The 25,651-nt window shown below is 45.2% G+C and overlaps 1 protein-coding gene across 1 annotated transcript in view; it reads right to left on the bottom strand.

Annotated features, from left to right (window-relative positions):
• LOC117526134 (solute carrier family 22 member 7-like) overlaps positions 1 to 24,804 on the bottom strand; it is a 46,052-nt gene extending 21,248 nt beyond the window's left edge. The window contains exons 1-7 of the mRNA XM_034188163.1: positions 24,340 to 24,804; positions 24,137 to 24,240; positions 17,523 to 17,677; positions 17,284 to 17,452; positions 16,988 to 17,111; positions 16,783 to 16,892; positions 5,485 to 5,699 (exon numbers count right to left, since the gene is read on the bottom strand). Of these exons, the coding sequence (XP_034044054.1) occupies positions 5,485 to 5,699; positions 16,783 to 16,892; positions 16,988 to 17,111; positions 17,284 to 17,452; positions 17,523 to 17,677; positions 24,137 to 24,240; positions 24,340 to 24,801 (1,339 nt within the window). The 5' untranslated portion in view covers positions 24,802 to 24,804. The remainder of the gene's footprint in view (positions 1 to 5,484; positions 5,700 to 16,782; positions 16,893 to 16,987; positions 17,112 to 17,283; positions 17,453 to 17,522; positions 17,678 to 24,136; positions 24,241 to 24,339) is intronic.
• Between the last annotated feature and the right edge of the window lie 847 nt (positions 24,805 to 25,651).

Here is a 25,651-nt window from a genome sequence, read left to right on the forward strand (position 1 = left end):
CGGAGGTCACGCAGCGGAGGGCCTGCTCCAAATCCTGATTCGTCCGCTCTGCCTGCCCGTTCGTCTGGGGGTGGTACCCGGACGAGAGGCTTACGGTGGCCCCCAGTTCCCTGCAGAAACTCCTCCAGACCTGGGAGGAGAACTGAGGGCCACGATCCGAGACAATGTCCGATGGAATCCCATGCAGACGCACGACGTGGTGGACCAGGAGTTCTGCAGTCTCCTGGGCCGTCGGGAGCTTTGGGAGGGCCATGAAGTGGGCCGCCTTGGAGAACCGGTCCACTATCGTGAGGATGACAGTCTTGCCCTGGGACGGCGGGAGGCCCGTGACGAAGTCCAGGCCGATATGAGACCAGGGGCGATGAGGCACGGGCAGAGGCTGGAGGAGGCCTTGGGTCTTAAGATGATCTGCTTTGCCCCTGGTGCAGGTGGTGCAGGCCTGGACGTACTTCCGGACATTGGTTGCCAAAGACGCCCACCAGAAGCGCTGCCGAACGACTGCCACGGTTCTTCGTACCCCTGGGTGGCAGGAGAATTTGGAACCGTGGCAGAAGTCCAGAACTGCAGCCCTGGTGGGACGTACATTTTGTTTTTCGGGCCAGTTCCCAGGTCCGGGTTCCGTGTCAGGGCCTCCCGGACGGTCTTCTCCACGTCCCAGGTGAGGGCGAACACGACAGTGGACTCGGGAATGATGGTTTCCGTTGGGTCTGACAGCTCGGTCCTGACCTCCTCTTCGTGCACCCAGGACAGGGCATCAGACCATTGGTTCTTCGTCCCGGGGCGGTATGTGATCCGAAAGTCAAAATGCCCAAAGAACAGTGACCAGCGGGCTTGCCTGGGGTTCAGACACTTGGCGGTCCGAATGTACTCCAGGTTCCGATGGTCTGTGAAAACCATGAATGGCATCGAAGCTCCCTCCAACAGGTGTCTCCACTCCTCCAGAGCCTCCTTCACCGCAAGAAGTTCCCGGTTGCCGACGTCATAGTTCCTTTCTGCCTGGGTCAACCTGCGGGAAAAATAGGCACAAGGATGGAGAACCTTATTGGACTCCCCGCTCTGGGATAGCATGGCTCCTATCCCTGAGTCAGAGGCATCCATTTCAACAATAAATTGGCGAGTAGGATCGGGCTACACCAGAACTGGTGCAGTCGAGAACCGATGTTTCAACTCCCTAAACGCGGCTTCGCACCGATCCGACCAGGTGAAGGGGACTTTAGTGGAGGTTAGGGCTATCAGGGGGCTAACTACCTGACTATAGCCCTTGATGAACCTCCGGTAAAAATTAGCAAAACCGAGGAACTGCTGCAATTTCCTACGGTTTGTAGGTTGGGGCCAGTGTCTCACCGCCGCTACCTTGGCCGGATCAGGGGCGACGGAGTTGGAGGAGATGATAAACCCCAGGAAGGACAAAGAAGTGCAGTGGAAATCGCACTTCTCGCCCTTCACAAACAGCCGGTTCTCCCACAACCGCTGCAGAACCTGACGTACATGCGTAACATGGGTCTCAGGATCCGGGGAAAAGATGAGTATATCGTCCAGATATACGAAGACAAACCGATGCAGGAAGTCCCGCAAGACGTCATTTACCAAAGCTTGGAACGTCGTGGGGGCGTTAGTGAGGCCGAACGGCATGACCAGGTACTCAAAGTGACCTAACGGGGTGTTAAATGCTGTCTTCCATTTGTCTCCCTTCCGGATCCGAACCAGGTGGTAAGCATTCCTAAGATCCAGTTTTGTGAATATTTGGGTTCCATTCAAGGGCGTGAACACTGAATCTAACAGGGGCAGGGGGTATCGGTTGCGAACCGTGATCTCGTTCAGCCCCCTGTAATCAATGCATGGACGGAGGCCGCCGTCTTTCTTGCCCACAAAAAAGAAACCAGCACCCATCGGGGAGGTGGAGTTCCGGATCAGCCCGGCAGCTAATGAGTCCCAGATGTAGGTCTCCATTGATTCGCGCTCCGGATGTGAGAGGTTGTACAGCCTGCTGGATGGGTACTCAACGCCCGGGATCAAATCAATTGCACAATCGTACGGATGGTGCGGGGGAAGGGTGAGCGCCAGATCTTTGCTGAAAATGTCAGCAAGATCGTGGTACTCACTTGGCACCGCCGTCAGATTGGGGGGGACTTTAACCTCCTCACTAGCTGTCACACCAGGCGGAACCGAGGATCCGAGACACTCCCGGTGGCAGGTTTCACTCCACTGAGCCACAACCCCACACGGCCAATCAATCCGGGGATTGTGTTTTATCATCCAAGGATAACCCAAAATCACCCGGGAGGTGGAAGGTGTTACATAGAACACGATCTCCTCCCTGTGATTACCAGACACCACCAATGTCACTGGTTGTGTCTGGTGTGTGATTAATGGAAGAAGGGTGCCATCTAGTGCCCGTACCTTCATAGGTGAAGGTAGAGCCACTAGAGGGAGCCCGACTTCCCTTGCCCATCTGCTGTCCAGCAGATTCCCTTCCGACCCCGTGTCTACCAGTGCTGGGGCGTGAAGGGTCAGATCCCCACTCAGGATCGTGACTGGGATGCGTGCAGATTTACGGGGCTTCCCCGCGTGGGTATTATGATCCACCCTTAGCCCAGTCTCTAAGGACGAGTACTGCTGTTTTGACCGTTTGGGGCAGTTTTTCTGTGTGTGCTCGGTTGAGCTGCAGTGAAAACACTCCCCACAGACCAGCCTCCTTTGTCTCTGATCTGATTGCGTTTTGGCCCTGCTCGTTTCGATAGCAATGTCAACAGGGGGAGCTGTCGTCACGTGGAGTACCCTGGCTGTGGAGCGTGGGGAAGACGGCTCCCTTTCGGACCCGGGAGGAAGAGGGACGGCTTGTGCCTGACCACGCCCTTCGTCTCTCTCCCATCGGTGTTCTGTTAATCAGTTGTCTAACCGTATAACTAGGTCGATAAGCCCGTCTAAATCCCGCGGCTCGTCCTTCGCCACCAGGTGCTCCTTAAGGACCAGAGACAGTCCGTTTACAAAGTCGGCGCGGAGCGCAACAGCATTCCAGCCGGCTCACGCTGCCGCGATGCGGAAGTCAACTGCATACTTCGCTGCGCTCCGACGCCCCTGTCTTATCGACAGCAGCACGCTTGAAGCGGTCTCGCCTCTATGAGGGTGGTCGAACACCTGTCTGAACTCCCTCACAAACCCAGTATATGTCATTAGGAGCCATGAATTCTGCTCCCAGAGCGCCGTAGCCCAGGCGCGTGCCTCTCCTCAAAGCAGATTTATTACGTAAGCCACCCGGCTAGCGTCTGACGCATACATGACGGTACGCTGTGAAAAGACGAGCGAGCACCGCATTAAGAAGTCCGCGCACGTCTCGACACAGCCGCTGTACGGCTCCGGAGGGCTTATGTATGCTTCAGGGGACGGTGGGGGGGTTCGTTGAATGACCAGCGGAATGTCTGTTTCAGGCCTCCGGTCAGCAGGGGGAGGTGCTGTAGCAGCGCCCTGAGCCTGCGCTTCCACCTTGGCGGTGAGATCCTCCATCCTCCGATTGAGGATCACATTCTGCTCGGTGACTAAGTCCAGCCGAGCAGTGAAAGCGGTTAAGATTTGCTGCAGCTCACCTAACACGCCTCCTGCTAACGCCTGTGCACCTCGCTCTTCCATTGGCTGTTCAAGCGATGGTTGACGCCCCTCGGGATCCATGACGCTGGCCGAGAAATCCTGTTGTGAAGGTGTAGGAACACGGACCCACAACAGGGGGCGTTAAATGAACGGGCAATTGATAAGCCAAACAGTAACAATTTAATGTTGTAATCAATCAATCAACTTTTTTCTTATATAGCGCCAAATCACAACAAACAGTTGCCCCAAGGCGCTCCATATTGTAAGGCAAGGCCATACAATAATTATAAAAAACCCCAACGGTCAAAACGACCCCCTATGAGCAAGCACTTGGCAACAGTGGGAAGGAAAAACTCCCTTTTAACAGGAAGAAACCTCCAGCAGAACCAGGCTCAGGGAGGGGCAGTCTTCTGCTGAGACTGGTTGGGGCTGAGGGAAAAAACCAGGAAAAAGACATGCCGTGAAGGGGGGCAGAGATCGATCACTAATGATTAAATGCAGAGTGATGCATACGGAGCAAAAAGAGAAAGAAACAGTGCATCATGGGAACCCCCCCACAATCTACGTCTAAAGCAGCATAACCAAGGGATGGTCCAGGGTCACCCGATCCAGCCCTAACTATAAGCCTTAGCGAAAAGGAAAGTTTTAAGCCTAATCTTAAAAGTAGAGAGGGTATCTGTCTCCCTGATCTGAATTGGGAGCTGGTTCCACAGGAGAGGAGCCTGAAAGCTGAAGGCTCTGCCTCCCATTCTACTCTTACAAACCCTAGGAACTACAAGTAAGCCCGCAGTCTGAGAGCAAAGCGCTCTAATGGGGTAATATCTTACTATGAGGTCCCTAAGATAAGATGGGACCTGATTATTCAATGCACAACAAAATACAGACAATCACAGTTTAGGTACCACAGAATTACAGATTTGAGTGATGTGTGGGCAGGCTTGAGGATAGGAGACATCCGTCCTGAGCCGAGCCGGATCCCACACGGCCCTCACCGCCAACGGATCTGAAGAACACCGGAGCCGCCAAGTCCTGTGTCCCCAGGTGGTCACCGTCTCCAGCTGTCAGACCTGGTACTGCTGGCAGAGAACAGAAACAGTGTTGATGAGTGTGAGTTCGCACACTCAGTAATTCCACAGTCTGTATTCTTTTGGGAGGGAGCACCTCCACCTTCAATCACACACTCGTGCAGCTCCTGTCTAACCACTTATCTGGTTGGAGTGAAAGAGAAGCCGTCGCTGATCACACTTTACACCAATCCCACAGATAAGGAAACGCCACAGGAAAACGGCTGCAAAAACGTTCTGACTATACTCTCACTGCAGAGAAATTACCTCTTCTGATGGCTGATTTCTCGGCGGGGAGGTGGAGTTGCAGTCCGGCCTTTATGGTGGTGGTGATGTGGATGAGTGACAGCTGGTGCTGATGATGAGTGACAGCTGTCACTCCCGGTTGCTATGATGCCCTCTCATGCTTGAAGCCCGCACTTCAAGCAGGGCGCCATCTGGTGGTGGTGGGCCAGCAGTACCTCCTCTTCAGTGGCCCACACAACAAAAATAACACCTCAAACATTTCATCGCTTGATATCCACAATGAAAAAGCATCTTAAAAGCAGGAATGGATGTACTAACTAATGAAATGAGGTTGACCTGAGAAAACATGAAATATCGTGGGTTCATAGTGGCTGCAATAAAATAAAAGTCAATGTAAGAATCACTGCATTTTTAGTCATTACATTTTTGATAATGTCTAAACGTCATAATTTGGTTATAATTTGCTCTCTCTCTCTCTATCTTTCTCTCTCTCTCTCTCTGTAGTTAGTTATTTGTCTACTGCAGTTGATCCAACAGTATTATCATGACCTTTGTGCCTCATAGAAACTTGTGTAAATTGATCATTTACCTTGAGGAATAAATATGTTGCAAAATATGCACAATCCAGTCAGAACAAGTGTTCCAGCTTGACTTGGCCTTCGACCTAATTTATTCAAGGCGACAAGGACAAGGATTTTTGCTGGAATGTCGAATGTCCCATGGAGGAACTGTGTGAGATAAATGTTCACTCCAAATCCACTGATATTCAAGCTGATTCCATAGTAAGGACAAGCCACTGTAAACCTAGGAGGAAAAAAAATAAATAAATAAGGCATCAGTTTTTAAAAAAAATGAAGTTCAGCTGAGCTCAAGCAGTGATTTACAGCTAAGAAGGTCTGACTGATGTTTGAGCATCACAATGGTATCCTTCAAGATCACGCAACATGAACACCAAAAAACATAGACATTTGCATCCGTTGACAAGGTACTGCCCAAATTCTTTAGTCAGCATGTCAGGATAGCTAATTGGCATAAAACATGTGGCAAGTCTCAATGTGGCTCTTCACCAGCTTTGCTATGGTGACCCTGAGTAACTCGGGGTGGCCTTAAGCAAGCCAAAAAAAAAAAAAATACAAACAGTGCCTTAGGTAGGTTCATGGCACAGATACACTCTGCATGTATATACAAATGAAAACAACATTTTAACAAGATAAAATAAACTCTCATCTGCCACTATGCACACTATGCACAGATCCATGAACTCGTAAGAAAACGTCTCACTTAAGTCTGCAGTGCAGCCTAAATGGTAAATGGACTACATTTATATAGCGCATTTCCATCTGCATCAGATGAAAGTGATTTACAATAATGCTTCACATTCACCCCAATGTCAGGGTGCTGCCATACAAGGTACTCACTACACACCGGGAGCAACTAGAGGATTAAGGACCTTGCCCAAGGGCCCTTATTGATTTTCCAGTCAGGCTGGGATTTGAACCAAGGATCCTCTGGACTCAAGCCTAATGCTTAACCACGAGACCATCACCTCCCCAGCCTTGAAAATCTACATCCATGTTTGATCAAGAGACACTTGTGCATTGGTTTGTTTAACGTTAATGTTGTCGCCTCCCGATAAACACAGTCCTTGACAGGTCCTTCACCTGGTCCAACAGCTGGGAAATCCCAGATGATCGGGATCTGAGAATCTGCTGCAGGATTCACAGCCATTGTTAGTTCACAGCCATCACCTCATCCGCTTGATCCACCGTTGAGATCTTCTTGTTTCACCAGAGGCCCATTAGAAGTCTTGAATTCAGGGGTCCCAGTGGGCCTTCGTGGCTACTGTAGAGGCTACGGGGCACGCGATGTCTCCACCATATTTCTCTCCAACAGGCAATGCCCTACTTGACCCTTTATTCGGGTGTCATGGCGTAGACGAGAGGCTGAATTTTGATACCCTTACTTGAGTCCACTTTGAGTGCACCTTGTCCACTTGTCTTAAATGGGACAACAGTTGATGACACTGATTGTTTTAGTCTATGTTATGCTCAGAACACACATGATTAATGAAGAGGATAAATCCCATCCCTTTGCACCCTGCCCCTACTTTGCCCGCAGATTATTACATCCTGTGTGATGTTTGAAGATAGGGTGGCTCTCTTAGAGAGCTGTGTCCGTAAGTTAGAGCAGCTTCTTAGCTTAGTGGAGTTTGATGTTATGGGCACTCCAGATGAGGTTAGTGTTGGGCCGGATTGCGAGCCCATTCAATCAATCAATTCAATCAATTTTTTTTTTTATATAGCGCCAAATCACAACAAACAGTTGCCCCAAGGTGCTTTATATTGTAAGGCAAGGCCATACAATAATTATGTAAAACCCCAACGGTCAAAACGACCCCCTGTGAGCAAGCACTTGGCTACAGTGGGAAGGAAAAACTCCCTTTTAACAGGAAGAAACCTCCAGCAGAACCAGGCTCAGGGAGGGGCAGTCTTCTGCTGGGACTGGTTGGGGCTGAGGGAGAGAACCAGGAAAAAGACATGCTGTGGAGGAGAGCAGAGATCGATCACTAATGATTAAATGCAGAGTGGTGCATACAGAGCAAAAAGAGAAAGAAACAGTGCATCATGGGAACCCCCCAGCAGTCTACGTCTATAGCAGCATAACTAAGGGATGGTTCAGGGTCACCTGATCCAGCCCTAACTATAAGCTTTAGCAAAAAGGAAAGTTTTAAGCCTAATCTTAAAAGTAGTGAGGGTGTCTGTCTCCCTGATCTGAATTGGGAGCTGGTTCCACAGGAGAGGAGCCTGAAAGCTGAAGGCTCTGCCTCCCATTCTACTCTTACAAACCCTAGGAACTACAAGTAAGCCTGCAGTCTGAGAGCGAAGCGCTCTATTGGGGTGATATGGTACTACGAGGTCCCTAAGATAAGATGGGACCTGATTATTCAAAACCTTATAAGTAAGAAGAAGAATTTTAAATTCTATTCTAGAATTAACAGGAAGCCAATGAAGAGAGGCCAATATGGGTGAGATATGCTCTCTCCTTCTAGTCCCCGTTAGTACTCTAGCTGCAGCATTTTGAATTAACTGAAGGCTTTTTAGGGAACCTTTAGGACAACCTGATAATAATGAATTACAGTAGTCCAGCCTAGAGGAAATAAATGCATGAATTAGTTTTTCAGCATCACTCTGAGACAAGACCTTTCTAATTTTAGAGATATTGCGTAAATGCAAAAAAGCAGTCCTACATATTTGTTTAATATGCGCTTTGAATGACATATCCTGATCAAAAATGACTCCAAGATTTCTCACAGTATTACTAGAGGTCAGGGTAATGCCATCCAGAGTAAGGATCTGGTTAGACACCATGTTTCTAAGATTTGTGGGGCCAAGTACAATAACTTCAGTTTTATCTGAGTTTAAAAGCAGGAAATTAGAGGTCATCCATGTCTTTATGTCTGTAAGACAATCCTGCAGTTTAGCTAATTGGTCTGTGTCCTCTGGCTTCATGGATAGATAAAGCTGGGTATCATCTGCATAATACTGCCTAAGGGAAGCATGTATAAAGTGAATAAAATTGGTCCTAGCACAGAACCTTGTGGAACTCCATAATTAACTTTAGTCTGTGAAGAAGATTCCCCATTTACATGAACAAATTGTAATCTATTAGACAAATATGATTCAAACCACCGCAGCGCAGTGCCTTTAATACCTATGGCATGCTCTAATCTCTGTAATAAAATTTTATGGTCAACAGTATCAAAAGCAGCACTGAGGTCTAACAGAACAAGCACAGAGATGAGTCCACTGTCTGAGGCCATAAGAAGATCATTTGTAACCTTCACTAATGCTGTTTCTGTACTATGATGAATTCTAAAACCTGACTGAAACTCTTCAAATAGACCATTCCTCTGCAGATGATCAGTTAGCTGTTTTACAACTACCCTTTCAAGAATTTTTGAGAGAAAAGGAAGGTTGGAGATTGGCCTATAATTAGCTAAGATAGCTGGGTCAAGTGATGGCTTTTTAAGTAATGGTTTAATTACTGTCACCTTAAAAGCCTGTGGTACATAGCCAGCTAACAAAGATAGATTGATCATATTTAAGATCGAAGCATTAAATAATGGTAGGGCTTCCTTGAGCAGCCTGGTAGGAATGGGGTCTAATAAACATGTTGATGGTTTGGATGAAGTAACTAATGAAAATAACTCAGACAGAACAATCGGAGAGAAAGAGTCTAACCAAATACTGGCATCACTGAAAGCAGCCAAAGATAACGATACGTCTTTGGGATGGTTATGAGTAATTTTTTCTCTAATAGTTAAAATTTTGTTAGCAAAGAAAGTCATGAAGTCATTACTAGTTAAAGTTAATGGAATACTCAGCTCAATAGAGCTCTGACTCTTTGTCAGCCTGGCTACAGTGCTGAAAAGAAACCTGGGGTTGTTCTTATTTTCTTCAATTAGTGATGAGTGCCTTAACTCAGCCACTACACCCTGCTATTGAGGTGGGCGCCATTACTGAGGTGTTACCTAGATTTACAGAATTTCATAGTATCTCACTCGGCATGCTGACGTAGCTCGTTAACATCAACAAAAAGCACAACCTGTTTATTTGATCCTATACCAACAAAACTCTTTAAGGACCTGTGGCCCACTCTTGGGCCGACTGTGCTGGAAATTATTAATCTTTCTTTAACTTCTGGATCTGTTACTAAATGTTTCAAATCTGCAGTGATTAAACCATTACTTAAGATAATTAATCTTGACCCTAGTGTATTGAAAAACTATTGGCCGATATCAAATTTATCATTTTGCTCTAAAATTCTGGAAAAAAGTGGTGTCATAGCAGCTCGTGGACTATCTTACTGAGAATAATCTCTTTGAGCCACTGCAGTCTGATTTCAGAAAATATCATCCACAGAGACAGCTCTCACGAAAGTGGTGAATGATCTTCTGCTTACAATGGATTCGGACACCACTACGGTTCTGGTGCTGTTAGAACTCAGTGCTGCATTTGATACTGTGGATCATCATTTTCTACTTGATAGGCTGGAAAATCATTTTGGGATTACTGGGAGTGCCCTTGCATGGCTGACGTCATACTTGACCAGTTGTTCTCATTGTGTTTTATACAGTAACATTACCTCTAACCTTAGTGACATGAAATTTGGGGTTCCACGGGGGTTTGTCTTAGGCCCCCTGCTTTTCTCCCTTTATATAGCACCCCTTGGGCACATATTATGGCATTTTTATTATGGCATTATGGCATTTTGTGATTGCCGATAACATAAAATCCTTAGAAGTTGGATGTCTAGAAACGTCCTACTTTTAAACCCTGATAAGACTGAAATGATGGTTCTTGGTCCAGTGAGACATAGGCATCAATTTGACCAGTTAACGCTCAGCTTAGGCTTGTGTGTCATACATCACACTGACAATGTGAGGAACCTTGGGGTTATTTTTGATCCTACATTGTCCTTTGACCTCCACATTAGAAATATTACGAGGACTGCTTTCTGCCACCTGCAAAATATAGCAAAGATTTGTCCCATACTGTCTATGGCTGATGCTGAGACCCTGATCCATGCATTTATCTCTTCTAGAATGGACTACTGCAATGCTATATTTTCTGGTTTACTGCAGTCTATCATTAGGGCTCTCCAATTGGTTCAAAATGCTGTAGTCAGACTTTTGACACGAAGCAGAAAGTTTGACCAGATTGCACCCATTTTGGCATCCCTTCACTGGCTTCCTGTCCCAGTGAGATCAGATTTTAAGGCTCTGCTACTCGTCTATAAAATTGTTCACAGACTGGCATCTCCCTACTTAGCTGACCTAATTAAACCTTACGTACCGACCCGGGCTTTGCGTTCTCAGGGTGCAGGACTACTTTGTGTCCCTAGGGTGAATAAGAAGTCTGCAGGTCATAGAGCTTTCTCTTATCATGCCCCTGTTCTGTGGAATGATCTCCCTGCATCAATAAAACAGTCAGATTCTGTGGAGGCTGTCAAGTCCAGACTTAAGACGCACTTATTTTCCCCTTCATATGGCTACCATACTGGTATAGTTTTGTTTTGCGCTTTTTACTTTTTTCTTCTTCTTCTTCTTTGTCTTTCGGCTGTTCCCCTTAGGGGTCGCCACAGCAGATCAATCGTTTCCATCTCACCCTGTCCTCTGTATCTTCCTCTGTCACACCAACCACCTGCATGTCCTCTCTCAGCACATCCATGAACCTCCTCTTTGGTCTCCCTCTTCTCCTCCTGCCTGGTGGCTCCATCCTCAGCATCCTTCTCCCTGTATACCCTGGGTCCCTCCTCTGCACATGTCCAAACCATCTCAATCTCGCCTCTCTGACTTTGTCTCCAAACTGTCCCACCTGAGCTGTCCCTCTGATATGTTCATTCCTAATCTTGTCCATTCTTGTCACTCCCAAAGAGAATCTCAACATCTTCAGCTCTGCCACCTCCAGCTCTGCCTCCTGTCTTTTTGTTAGTGCCACTGTCTCTAAACCATACAACATAGCTGGTCTCACTACTGTTTTGTAAACTTTCCCCTTCACTCTTGCTGATATTCTTCGGTCACAAATCACTCCTGCCACCTTTCTCCACCCACTCCACCCTGCCTGCACTCTCTTCTTCACCTCTTTACCACACTCTCCATTACTTTGAACAGTTGACCCCAAATATTTAAACTCATCTACTTTCACCACTTCTACTCCTTGTAACTGCACTATTCCACTGGGCTCCCTCTCATTCACACACATGTACTCAGTCTTGCTTCTACTGACTTTCATTCCCCTTCTCTCCAAAGCATATCTCCACTTCTCCAGACTAGACTCAACTTGCTCTCTACTCTCACTACAGATCACAATGTCATCTGCAAACATCATAGTCCATGGGGACTCCTGTCTGATCTCATCTGTCAACCTGTCCATCACCACTGCAAACAAGAAAGGACTCAGAGCTGATCCTTGGTGTAATCCCATCTCCACCTTGAATGAGTCTGTCATTCCAACTGCGCATCTCACCGCTGTCACACTATTCTTGTACATGTCCTGCACTACCCTAACGTACTTCTCTGCACTACCCTAACGTACTCCAGACTTCCTCATACAATGCCACAACTCTTCTCTTGGCACCCTATCATAAGCTTTTTCTAAGTCCACAAACACACAATGTAACTCTTTCTGTCCTTCTCTGTACTTTTCCAACAGTATTCTCAGAGCAAACATTGCATCTGTAGTGCTCTTTCTCGGCATGAAACCATATTGCTGCTCACAGATCTTCACCTGTTTTCTAAGCCTAGCTTCTACTACTCTTTCCCATAACTTCATGCTGTGGCTGATCAGCTTTATGCCTCTGTAGTTACTGCAGCTCTGCACATCACCCTTGTTCTTGAAAATAGGAACCAGCACACTTCGTCTCCACTCCTCAGGCATCCTCTCACTTTCCAAGATTTTATTAAACAATCTGGTTAGAAACTCTATCTACTGCCATCTCTCCTAGACATTTCCATGCCTCCATTGGAATGTCATCTGGACCAACTGCCTTTCCACTCTTCATCCTCTTCATAGCAGCCCTCACTTCGTCCTTGCTAATCCCTTTTACTTCCTGATTTACTCTCACCACATAATCCAGCCTTTTCTCTCGCTCATTTTCTTTATTCATCAACTCTTCAAAATATTCCCTCCACCTTCTCAGCACACACTCCTCACTTGTCAGCACATTACCATGTGCATCTTTTACCACCATAACCTGCTGCACATTCTTTCCAGCTCTGTCCCTTTGTCTGTCCAATCGGTACAAGTCCTTTTCTCCTTCCTTACTATTCAACTTCTTGTACAGCTCGCAATATGCCTTTTCCTTTGCTTTTGCCACTTCTCTTCTCGCCTTACGCCGCATCTCCTTGTACTCCTGTCTACTTTCTTCATCTCTCCAACTATCCCAAAACTTTTTTGCCAACCTCTTTCTCCTTATGCTTTCCTGGACCTCTTCATTCCACCACCAAGTCTCCTTGTCTTCCTTCCACTGTCCAGATGTCATACCCAGTACTGCCCTAGCTGTCTCCCTCACCACATCTGCAGTACTTTTCCAGTTGTCCAAAATTGCTTCCCCTCCAACTAGTGCTTCTCTCACCTGCTCGCTAAATTTCACACAACAGTCTTCCTCCTTCAGCTTCCACCATCTGATCCTTTGTTGAGCTCTCACTCTCTTCTTCTTCTTTACCTCTAAAGTCATCCTACAAACAACCATCCTATGCTGTCTAGTGACACTCTCTCCTGCTACCACCTTACAGTCTGTGATTTCTTTTAGCTTGCATCTCCTATAAAGAATGTAGTCCACCTGTGTGCACCTTCCTCCACTCTTATATGTTACCCTGTGCTCCTCCCTTTTCTTAAAGTAGGTATTCACCACAGCCATTTCCATCCTTTTTGCAAAATCAACTACCATCTGTCCTTCCACATTCCTATCCTTGATACCATATCTACCCATTACTTCCTCATCACCTCTGTTCCCTTCACCAACATGCCCATTGAAGTCTGCTCCTATCACCACTCTTTCATGCTTGGGCACACTCTCCACCACCTCATCTAACACACTCCAGAAATCTTCTTTCCCCTTCATCTCACAACCTACCTGTGGGGCATATGCACTGATGATATTCATCATCACCCCTTCAATTTCCAACTTCACACTCATCACCCTGTCAGACACTCGCTTAACCTCCAACACACTTTTAACATACTCTTCCTTTAAAATGACCCCAACACCATTTCTCTTCCTGTCCTCACCATGGTACAACAACTTGTACCCACCGCTGATGCTCCTGCTCTTACTTCCCTTCCACTTGGTCTCTTGCACACACAATATGTCTACCTTTCTCCTCTCCATCATATCAGCCAGCTCTCTCCCTTTACCAGTCATACTACCAACATTCAAAGTCCCCACTCTCATTTCCACCCTTCTAGTTTTCTTCTTCTCCCGCTGTTCGTGGCAACGTTTTCCTCCTCTTCTTTGTCGTCTTCACCCAGCAGTAGCCCAATTTCCACCGGCACCCTGTTGGGCAATAGCACCGGTGGCGGACGTTGTTAACCCGGGCCGTGACCGATCCGGTATGGGAATTCGATTCTGAGTCTGCATAGTTGTGTTGGCTTGTTTTACGCCGGATGCCCTTCCTGACACAACCCTCCTCATTTATCCGGGCTTGGGACCAGCACTCAGAATGTACTGGCTGCACACCCCATGTGGCTGAGTTACGCTTTTTACTCTTTTAATTTATTTTATTAGTAAACGGAGCGTGCCGCGGCCTCAACTTTACCTAAACTCTGGGTCTTTTAGTGAAGCTTAGGGCTAGTGGCCGGCGATCACCTTAGTATTTCTTCTGTTTTTCTTGTTGATTAATGCTGGCAAATTATACAGTATTTCTTGTCTTTCTGATGCCTGATTCTGTTTTTTCTCTCTGTTTAAGGTGCAGCTCCATCCAGAGATGGGAGTTGTACTTGTGCTGGCAACCCTCCTGTCCAGTGCACCAGCAGCATTTCCTGTATATTCATTTTGTGAATTGTTCTGTGAATTGTTCTGTAATTTATGTCCGTAGCATGGCCCAAGCAGAGGGTTACCCCTTTGAGTCTGGTCTGCTTGAGGTTTCTGTTGGGAAAGTGTAGTGACATGGACCCACAACAGGGGGCGTAAATGAACGGACAATGGAAGGAGTCAAATTATAACACTTTACTGGTGTGAATGTCACAACCAAACACAGCAGAATCAGAATGTGCAACAGTCAATTAATAAAAGGTGTCGTGTGGGCAGGCTCAACGATAGGAGACGCCCGTCTGGAAACGAACCAGAACCACACGATTTCCACCGCCACCTGAACCCGAGGAATACTGGAGCCGCCATGTCCCGGAGTCCCCAGGTGGCCACCTTCCCGGCGTGTCGGATCTGGTACTGCTGGCAGAAAGCAAAAGACAGTCAAAGGGTGGGTGTGTGAACACCCAGTAACAATGGTGGGAATGCCACCTCCACCTCTCACTCAGCGCGTTGCAGCGGTCTCAGCTGAAAAGGAGCGCCGTCTTGCACAGCCTCCTCAAAAACGACCGGTTCTCCTGCAAACACTCACAATAATAGATTTATCGATCTCACAAAAGGGGCTGAGAGTATTACCTCCAGATGAAGATGATATCTCGGCAGTTTGGTGGAGGTGTCTTCCTGCTTTTATACCAGATGTGTTGATTAGTGACAGCTGTCACGGATGATGGGTGACAGCTGTCACCACGGCTTGTTCCTGAGGCGGCAGCGCCCTCTCGTGCCTGAAGCCCGCACTTCAGGCAGGGCGCCTTCTGGTGGTGGGCCAGCAGTACCTACTCTTCTGGCAGCCCACACAACAGTTTCTTCCTCAGAGGGAGTTTTTCCTTACCGGTATTGCTCTGGGGGTTATTAAGGTTAGACCTTACTTGTGTGAAGCGCCTTGAGGCAACTCTGTTGTGATTTGGCACTATATAAATGAAAATAAATTGAAATTGAAAATTGAAATAGATTACATGCTTTCTGAGTAGCACAGAAGAGTTAGACAGACCCCGAACTGATTTGTGCAATGTGCTTCAGTCTGTGTGCCAAGATAACACCATAATTGTCTGAATTCTTGAGCCTGAACAACTACACTGAACAAGAATATAAATGCAACACTTTTGTTTTGCTCCCATTTCTCATGAGCTAAACTCAAAGATCTAAAACATTTTCTATATACACAAAAGACCTATATATGTCAAATATTGTTCACAAATCTGTCTAAATCTGTGATAGTGAGCACTTCTCCTTTGCAGAGATAATCCATCCCACCTCACAGTTGTGGCATATCAAGATGCTGATTAGATAGCTTGATTATTGCACAGGTGTGCCTTAGGCTGGCCACAATAAAAGGCCACTTTAAAATGGTCAGTTTCATCACACAGCACAATGCCACAGATGTCGCAAGTTTTGAGGGAGCATGCAATTGGCATGCTGACTGCAGGAATGTCCACCAGAGCTGTTGCCCGTGAACTGAATGTTCATTTCTCTACCATTAGCCGTCTCTAAAAGGCGTTTTAGAGAATTTGGCAGTACATCCAACCGGCCTCACAACTGCAGACCATGTGTAACCACACCAGCCCAGGACCTCCACATCCAGCATGGTCACCTCCAAGATTGCCCGAGACCAGCCACTCGGACAGCTGCTGCAACAATCGATTTGCAGAACCAAAGAATTTCTGCACAAACTGTCAGAATCCGTCTCAGGGAAACTCATCTGCATGTTCATAGTCCTCATTGGGGTCTCGACCTGACTGCGTGTCATTGTCATAACTGACTTGAGCGGGCAAATGCTCACATTCGAGGGTGTCTGGCTGCTGATCAACTCTATGCAAAGGAGATGTGTTGCACTGCATGAGGCAAATGGTGGTCACACAATATTGACTTGTTTTCTGACTCACCCCAGTCCCCCTCCCCCAATAAAGCAAAACTGAACATTGCAGAATGACCTTTTATTGTGGCCAGCCTAAGACACACCTGTGCAATCAACATCTTGATATGCCACACCTGTGAGGTGGGATGGATTATCTCAGCAAAGAAGTGCTCAATAACACAGATAGACAGATTTGTGAACAATATTTGAGAGAAATAGGTCTTTTCTGTAAATATAAAATGTTTTAGATCTTTGAGTTCAGCTCATTAAAAAGTGGGAGCAAAAACAAAAGTGTTTATAATTTTGTTCAGTATATTTCCAAATGTTATAAAACTGTTCAATATGTGGTTTTAAAGTGAGTTAAAAAATGTTTTATAAATTGTCGGTTTTGTAGGTTTGTAAATGCTAGAAGTGGCTTTTGTTTAAGGCCTTAATGTGGGTACTTACCACAAAATACCAGTGAGCAGAGTCAGTCTCCTCATTCTCGGAGTCTTCACGAGGTCCAAATAAGAATATTTTTTGCTTTCGTTTTCAACAACTATAACCTTGGACAGAGTCTGTCGGGAAAAAGAAGTACATTTTATCTGAGAAAAGATGCACATTGGATCCTACTTTCTGGTTGAAATTTAATCCAATTTTTAGATGTCTGTACCTCAGGTTTTCGATCGGCCATGACCTGCTCTCTGTGGTTGATTTTTGCACAAATGCTCAAGTAGAAATGAGCGCGATGGACCTTTGCTTGACTTATTAGCCATCTGGCAGACTCAGGGAGCCACCTATAACAAAGTTAATATTTTGGGTGTGCTGCAAATAATTTTTCAATAAGAAAAAAAAAACAGTATTATATTATGTATATTATGTTGCTTCAACAAAGTGAATATAAGCCAGTTAAATTCCAGTTAGCATATTGCTTGCTGTTGCTGGTATTTGTCATAAAAATTTCCTTACCACCAAGTGAGCATTGCCAGAACCACAGGGGTGGTTGCTACGGCAGTGAGGTATCTCCAGTCATTTACCAAGTATGCGGCAAGACTAAGCAGAATGGTGCCAACGCTCCAGTCCAGGCTCAATAAAACACCCACAATGGTTCGGTGCTGAATATCTACCCATTCAACACCTGTAAAGACCAAATTGTCTTGATTCTCATGTTTCTTTTGGGGAGACAACCTGCATCAATCAAAACTCACAAAGGGCAAAGGTGATGATGCTGATTCCAGAGGTTCCAAGTCCAGTAAAGAACCGCATGATAGTAAACATTAGTAAATTATGCGCAAAAGCACTTGCAAATCCAAAGGTGACTGTTGTCATGTAGGCAATCTGAAGTGTTGTTTTCCTGCCAAACCTGCAAGACCAGTTAATAAAACATAAAACATTGCATTAATTTTCAGAATATGTAGAAGATCTGGATCGTGCGAATGTCTTCAATTAATAAGAGGATGCTTAGGCTTGTACAAGGTGGACAAACCAGTGTGGTTGACAGGGAAAGAATATAGGAGGTCTCTGCTGCATACGTATGCAGGAATTTTGCACTGTATCCCCTATATATGCTTTGAACTGAAGCATAAACCGATCTTCCATGTGGGGACACTGGCTCATAATGGAAACTTGGATAAATAACCTCAACTGTAATTCTTACATATTTGCTTTGGTTTTACTGGGCCTCATGTATCAACGTGCGTACGGTGATATTTGAGTGTATATGGGGTGTACGCCAAAAGGGCTGCGCCACTTGGCATTTATCAATGTGGTCGTTGGCGTATGCTGCGCTGAAAATATACACCAGGTCGAGAGGTGGTGTAAATTATACACCAAAATGAACCAGCACTGGAATCCACATAAAAATGAAAATGATCGGCCTGATAAACAGTGCTATCATACAAATCAATGCATATGTTACATAAATAACACTTTCCTGATTATACTACATAATAATCAATACAAATCCCGCTTTTGCGGGATTGCTGGTCTATTGAGCATGATCCGTGGCCACAGCGCTGACTGCAAAGAAAGCGCTGCGCGCCTTTTTCTCCAGACTTCGAGCCTGGAGCCAGAGCAGCGCTGAGCTTAACTTTATGTGGTGTGATCGTTTTAGACAATGAAATTGATAATTACAACTGTAGTGTTCTCATTCCCTTCACCCGTGCTGCAATCAGGTTTTGTCTTCTCCATTTGTTTGTCACAATAAAATAAATAAAGAAATACATTTTAAGAATAAAGAAATCTGAAAAATTAGGCGTGTCTTATTAATTGAGCGAGCAAATATCCACATGTCAAGAATTATTGACATGTGAAAAGAGAATACAGTGGTCCCTCGCTATAACGCGGTTCACCCTTCGCGGCCTCGTCGTTTCGCGGAGTTTTTAGTCCAATTTTGCATGCCTTTTTTTTTTACAGTGTTCTGTGTTCTGAGTGTCTGTTTATAAGAATCTTCTCGCGCAGAAGAAAAAAGAGCACCAAAAACTACTCATAACTGTGTTTGTCACTCGGAAACAGACACCTGCAGCAAGGTGTGAGTGGAAAAAGGCGCGGCGCCAGGACGAAGAGGCGCGATCTGTGAAATACTGGTCAGTCACTATTAATAATTTCTTATGTGTCCAACCTCGTAGGTTGATCATTAAAATTAAATTTGTTAGTTCTAAAAGCCTCGAGGAAGGAGTACTTCGAGGATCTCCTCAATCCCATCGTCACGTCTTCCGAAGAGGAAGCAGAGACTGGGGACTCAGAGGCGGACTCATCCATTACCCAGGCCGAAGTCACCGAGGTGGTTAGAAAGCTCTTCGGTGGCAAGGCTGCTGGGGTGGATGAAATCCGTCCTGAGTACCTTAAGTCTCTGGATGTTGTGGGGATGTCTTGGCTGACATGCTTCTGCAATATCGCGTGGCGATTGGGGACAGTGCCTCTGGATTGGCAGACCGGGGTGGTGGTCCCTCTGTTTAAGAAGGGGGAAGGGGGACCGGAGGGTGTGTTACAACTATAGGGGGATCACACTCCTCAGCCTCCCCGGTAAGGTCTATTCCAGAGTACTGGAAAGGAAAATTCGACCGATGGTCGAACCTCGTATTCAGGAGGAGCAGTGTGGTTTTTGTCCTGGTCACGGCACACTGGACCAGCTCTACACGCTCCATCGGATGCTCGAGGGTTCATGGGAGTTTGCCCAACCAGTCCACATGTGTTTTGTGGATCTGGAGAAGGCATTCGACCGTCTCCCTCGGGGCACCCTGTGGGGAGTGCTCCGGGAGTACGGGGTCCGGGGTCCTTTGTTAAGGGCTATCCGGTCCCTGTACAACCACAGCAGGAGCTTGGTTCGCATTGCTGGTAGTAAGTCAAACCTGTTTCCAGTGCACGTTGGCCTCCGCCAGGGCTGCCCTTTGTCACCGGTTCTGTTCATTATTTTTATGGACCCCGGGGAAGACCCAGGACACGCTGGAGGGACTACATCTCTCGGCTGGCTTGGGAATGCCTTGGGGTTCCCCCGGAGGAGCTGGGGGAGGTGTGTGTGGATAGGGAGGTCTGGGCAGCTTTGCTTGAGCTGCTGCCCCCGCGACCCGACTCCGGATAAAGTGGAAGAAAATGGATGGATGGATGGATGGATAGTTCTAAAAGCCATCATAATTATTTCTAGGAAAACATTCTATTTTTATTTCTCAAACAAATGTTTGGGCCTGAAAACAGTTTGGTCTTATTTTTCTACTAAGGTTTGAACTTTGAGAGTGTTTACACATGAGAGAAGAGTGAAAAAATGTTCATGCCTGATTGAGAAAGTGTATAAAGTGGTTTTACAGAGTTTTTACAGCTTTAAAACATCTATAATAATTGTAAAAAATAACGCTGTCTACTTTGTGGACTTCGCTTATTGCAGGCTATTTTTAGAACGTAACTCCCGCGATAAACGAGGGACCACTGTAACACTTTTTTGATTATACTACAAAACAACTGATACGACGGCCGCTTTTGATGCTCTATTGGCACACATCGTGATTGGTGGAGTTCTTTTTCTTTGCCGTCTTCCTGGCTTCCATGTCGTAAAATGAGGGTGTGTCTGAAGCGGAGTCTGAATATTTATGGACGTGTTTATTATAATTACGATTGTTTTCACCCGCCGCATTTATCAAGGTCGCGTCAGGCGTATGCCAGAAATGGGCAGGTGCGCACTGCTTGATACATGTCACGGTAACTTTGGTGTACTTCAAATTTACACCGTAAATTTACGCCACAAGTGCACAACTTTGATACATGAGGCCCACTGTGAGCAGTATGAACCCAAGATGTGTCATGTTTTCTCTGGTCAACTTCATGTACAGTGCATCCCGAAAGTATTTACACCACTTCACTTTTTCCACATTTTATGTTACAGCCTTATTGTAATAAGGATTAAATCATTTTTTTCTCAAAATTATACACATAATATCCCATAATGACAATGTGAAAATTGTCTGTAGACCTCCAAGACAGGATTGTCTCAAGGCACAAATCTGGGGAAGGACACAGAAACATTTCTCCTGCTTTGAAGTTCTTAATGAGCACAGTGGCCTCCATCATCCATAAATGGAAGAAGTTCAGATCCGCCAGGACTCTTCCTAGAGCTGGCCACTCGTCTAAACTGAGCAATCGGGGGAGAAGGGCCTAAGTCAAGAACCTGATGGTCACTCTGTCAGAACTCCATCTCTGTAGCAATCCACCAATCAGGCCTGTATGGTAGAGTGACCAGATGGAAGCCACTCCTTAGTAAAAGGCACATGACAGCCCACCTGGAGTTTGCCAAAAGGCACCTGAAAGACTCTCAGAGCATGAGAAATCAAATTCTCTGGTGTGATAAGACAAAGACTGAACTCTTTGGCGTGAATGCCAGGCGTCATGTTTGGAGAAAACCAGGCACCATCCTGACAGAGAAGCATCATTCTGTGAGACTTTTCTTTAGTGGCAGGAATTGGGAGACTAGTCAGGATTGATGGAAATATGAATGCAGCAATGTACAAAGACATCCTGGATGAAAACCTACTCCAGAGTGCTCTTGACCTCAGACATCATTCATCATCTTTCAGCAGGACAATGGCCATAAGAACACAACCAAGATATCAAAGGAGTGGCTTCAGGACAACTCTGTGAATGTCCTTGAGTGGCCCAGCCAGAGCCCAGAGCTGAATCTGAAGGAACATCTAGAGAGATCTGAAAATGGCTGTGCACCGGCGCTCCCCATCCAACCTGATGGGGCTTGAGTGGTGCTGCAAAGAGGAATGGACAAAACTGCCCAAAGATAGATGCACCAAGCTTCTGGCATCATATTCGAGAAGACTTGAAGCTGTAATTGTTGACAAAGGTGCATCAACAATGTATTGAGCAAAGTCTGTGAATACTTATGTACATGTCATTTCTTAGTTTTTATTTTTAATAATTTGCAAATATTAATTTTTTTCATGTTGTCATTATGGGGTGTTGTGAGTAGAATTTTGAGGGAAAAATTAATTTATTCCATTTTGGAATAGGTCTGTAAGATAACAAAATGTGGAAAAGTGAAGTGTACTGTAATTATACATCTGTTATTGCAGAGGTCTCAAACCGGTTCCAGAAAGGGCCAAAAGGGTGCAGGCTTTCTGTGCAACCACCCACTCCAGCAGGTGATTTCACTGATTAACTGATTCCACCTGCTCAAAGTGAGGTTAATCAGTGAAATCACCTGCTGGAGTGGGTGGTTGCACAGAAAGCCTGCACCCTCTTGGCCCTTTCTGGAACCGGTTTGAGACCTCTGCGTTATTGTATTTAAGAGATACAATGCATTCCAAAAACGTTGTAATGCTAAAGCATATACCATTTTGGAATGTTTAAAAGAGGTTTTGGCATTGAGGATACCACACAATGAAGCCTGTCAGGTGTCCCATTCTTCCATAGACTGTATATATATTGGACCATGCCTGTGTGATGCCACTCATAGGTTTTCTATATAGACCTTGTATAGCCAATATGAATGTTGCCATGTTGGCAGCAGTGGCAGTGTTGATAATGGCTACACTACAATGAACTCAGTGCATATCAAGACGGAGCATGGGTGACTCAGCATGTAATGAAAGAAGCCTGACCACATCCCTCTCTTCAAGTCCGAACCAGCTATGCTAACAGGCTAACCTTAGGTTCTGGTGTCTATTAGATCATAGTTTTGAGGACTGCATGATGGTTCTCATAACAATTAGCTTTAATGTGGACAAGAAAGGTTATTTTCTCATTAATCATGCATTAAAGGATCCCAACAGAATAGACTGTCATTAGCTCCTCAACCTTTTTGAAATGCAGGGATGGATGTGTGTTAAATAAGAGCAATCCAAGATTTCTGACATCCGCCAAGGGTTGATGAGATCTCAGAATAAAAGATATGTGATTCACATAGTGACCCGGATTTTACCTGGATCCGGATTCCACAACACAATGCTATAATTACATACTGATCCAGAATGGTCCAACTGATCAAGATGTTTCAATCTGATATTTAATTCATGAGCTGAAACAAAATAGTGTTTTCCTGATCTTGGTTTTACATTGTGACGTCGTATGTTTCTGAACCTGCATATTGATCCGGATTACTTCTGACATCCAACAGTAACAGGGTCTTCCTTTGTACATTAGCCACGTGTGATTTAAATTTTGTGAAGATTCATCAAGCAGATTTGAGATGTTCTTTCAAATGGTGATAATTTAAGAAATGATCTAGAATCGGGATCTTGATCCTGATCCACTCCGAAATTTAATGGTCTTCCATGGCCTAATATCTACCTGTGGTGACAGTTTTGTCAAAATCCGTGCATTAGTTTTGACGTAATCTTTAAAAGCCTATAAAGTGAAATTCTGAGCCAGAATCTGGATCACCTCCAAAATTCAGGAGAGTCTTCCATGACCTAATATCTATCTGTGGTGCAAATCTAGTGAGAATCTGTGAAGTAGATTTGAGGTAATCCTTCAAAGCCTATATAAAGTGTAATCTTGATCCAGAAATCTTGATCCAGAATCCGGTGTTGCAGACCGAATGGTCCCCCTTAAAATTTGGTCCACCCTGCCTTCACTGCGCATGCGTCATTTGGGACCACAGCACCTCGTCTGAGTCTCTACACCCAATCAAAGGGAATAATGTGATTACTAACCATCAGATGACAAAGTAAAACCTCTTAAATCATTCTAAAGTCAGTTTTAAGCAGAAACAAGGCGATAATCAGTGAGTCTCTCCTTAAGTTTTGAAATGACGGAGTCGCAGTGAACGCAGCAGCTTGTGTGGCTGTGGTGCTCTGATCGCTTCCCTGTCTTTTATTATGAAATAATGCTGAATTTATGTGGAAATGATAATTGAGCAAAAGCTTCAGATATCTGCCACTAGATGATGACTGAGTGCAGACTGAAGCACAAACGAGGTGATAATCGGTGAGCTGCGGCTGATGCACAGAAATGACGCATGTGCAATGAAGGCAGGGAGGACCAAATTTTAGGGGGTGGGAGGCTGTTCAGTCGGCAACACGAGATCCGAATCACCCCAAAATTGAATGGAGTCTTCCATGGCCTAATATCTATCTGTGGTGAAAATTTCTTCAAAATCTGCAGAATAGTTTTGACATATTTTATTTATATTCATTATCATCTTCAGTTCATACTGTCTGCAATGAAACAGAAGTCAAAGTAAATCAGTGTGATGTTTTTGTATTTTCTATACTGTCCCAACTTTTTCTGATTTGCTGTTGTAGTTTAAAAACAGAAATATTGGAATAAATCTCATTTGGCAGTTATGATACATATCTCTGATATCTACCATATTTGGAAATCTGACCTGTCACTCAGATATCCGAACACTGCAGCTCCAATCATCACCCCAGTGAAGAAGATAGTTGCTGTAGCTTTGTTCATTCTTTTCTTGTCACAAACTAGATCCCACTATCAGAAAAGCACAAACAAGAGACAAAATTCAGGACTAAATTTGGTAAGCACCACATTTGTATAAGTTCAACGCTTTGGAAAAGAAGCAAAACTCACTTGTGTGGCCAGAGTGGATGCAAAAGTGGAGTTGTCATACACCCATCCATTCTGGCACGGCACTATGAGTACGTCCGTCATGTTGGAGGAGTTGAGGAGCAGGTGATACTGAGGTTCTGCAAACATCTCGCAGGTCCTCGGTGTTCCATCCTCCTGGATGGGAATGCTGACAGCAAGTCTTTGAGCAAGAGATAGATTCCTAAAAACACCTCTGTGATCCACTCCACTAATGTCACAGTGGTGAGATGGAATGTCAGCAATGAAATTGTTCAGCAGAAAGTGAAAAGGCAAAGCGAATCGAGGAATCACCATCAGGACAATCATTCTGATTTGGAATCTTCCAAAACCATCAACATCTGCCAGGACATTCTCAAACTTCATCTTGACAACAGGTGTGCAAGATCCTTCCAAATTGTGCAAAGTTTGAAGAAAAGTACAGATCAGAAGAAGGACAGAGCACATGAAGCTTTCGTCTAATAACTAGTGTTGTTAATGGAAAGCTTGTGTGAATGTTTATAACACTGCAAACAGACAAAACATGTTCAGTCAACCATGAACGTGTACAAAAGTAACACTTTTTTGAATAGGACAGCAAGAGGTGGATTATTTACATGTAAAGAGTCACTTGGTTTTAATCACGTAATTGTAAATAATTTATGTGATATTACAGAGAGGAATTAATCTATAATCTCACAGAAAGTTAAAGCTATATGGCCTTTCAAATTTCACAAAACTGAGAAAATATAGTTTCTACTGAAATCAAATCAAATCAAATCAAATCAATTTCATTTATATAGCGCCAAATCACAACAAACAGTTGCCCCAAGGCGCTTCATATTGTAAGGCAAAGCCATACAATAATTACGGAAAAACCCCAACTGTCAAAACGACCCCCTGTGAGCAAGCACTTGGCGACAGTGGGAAGGAAAAACTCCCTTTTAACAGGAAGAAACCTCCAGCAGAACCAGGCTCAGGGAGGGGCAGTCTTCTGCTGGGACTGGTTGGGGCTGAGGGAGAGAACCAGGAAAAAGACATGCTGTGGAGGGGAGCAGAGATCAATCACTAATGATTAAATGCAGAGTAGTGCATACAGAGCAAAAAGAGAAAGAAACACTCAGTGCATCATGGGAACCCCCCAGCAGTCTAAGTCTATAGCAGCATAACTAGGATGGTTCAGGGTCACCCGATCCAGCCCTAACTATAAGCTTTAGCAAAAAGGAAAGTTTTAAGCCTAATCTTAAAAGTAGAGAGGGTGTCTGTCTCCCTGATCTGAATTGGGAGCTGGTTCCACAGGAGAGGAGCCTGAAAGCTG

Source organism: Thalassophryne amazonica, chromosome 15, assembly GCF_902500255.1.
Source record: "Thalassophryne amazonica chromosome 15, fThaAma1.1, whole genome shotgun sequence".
NCBI lineage: Eukaryota > Metazoa > Chordata > Actinopteri > Batrachoidiformes > Batrachoididae > Thalassophryne > Thalassophryne amazonica.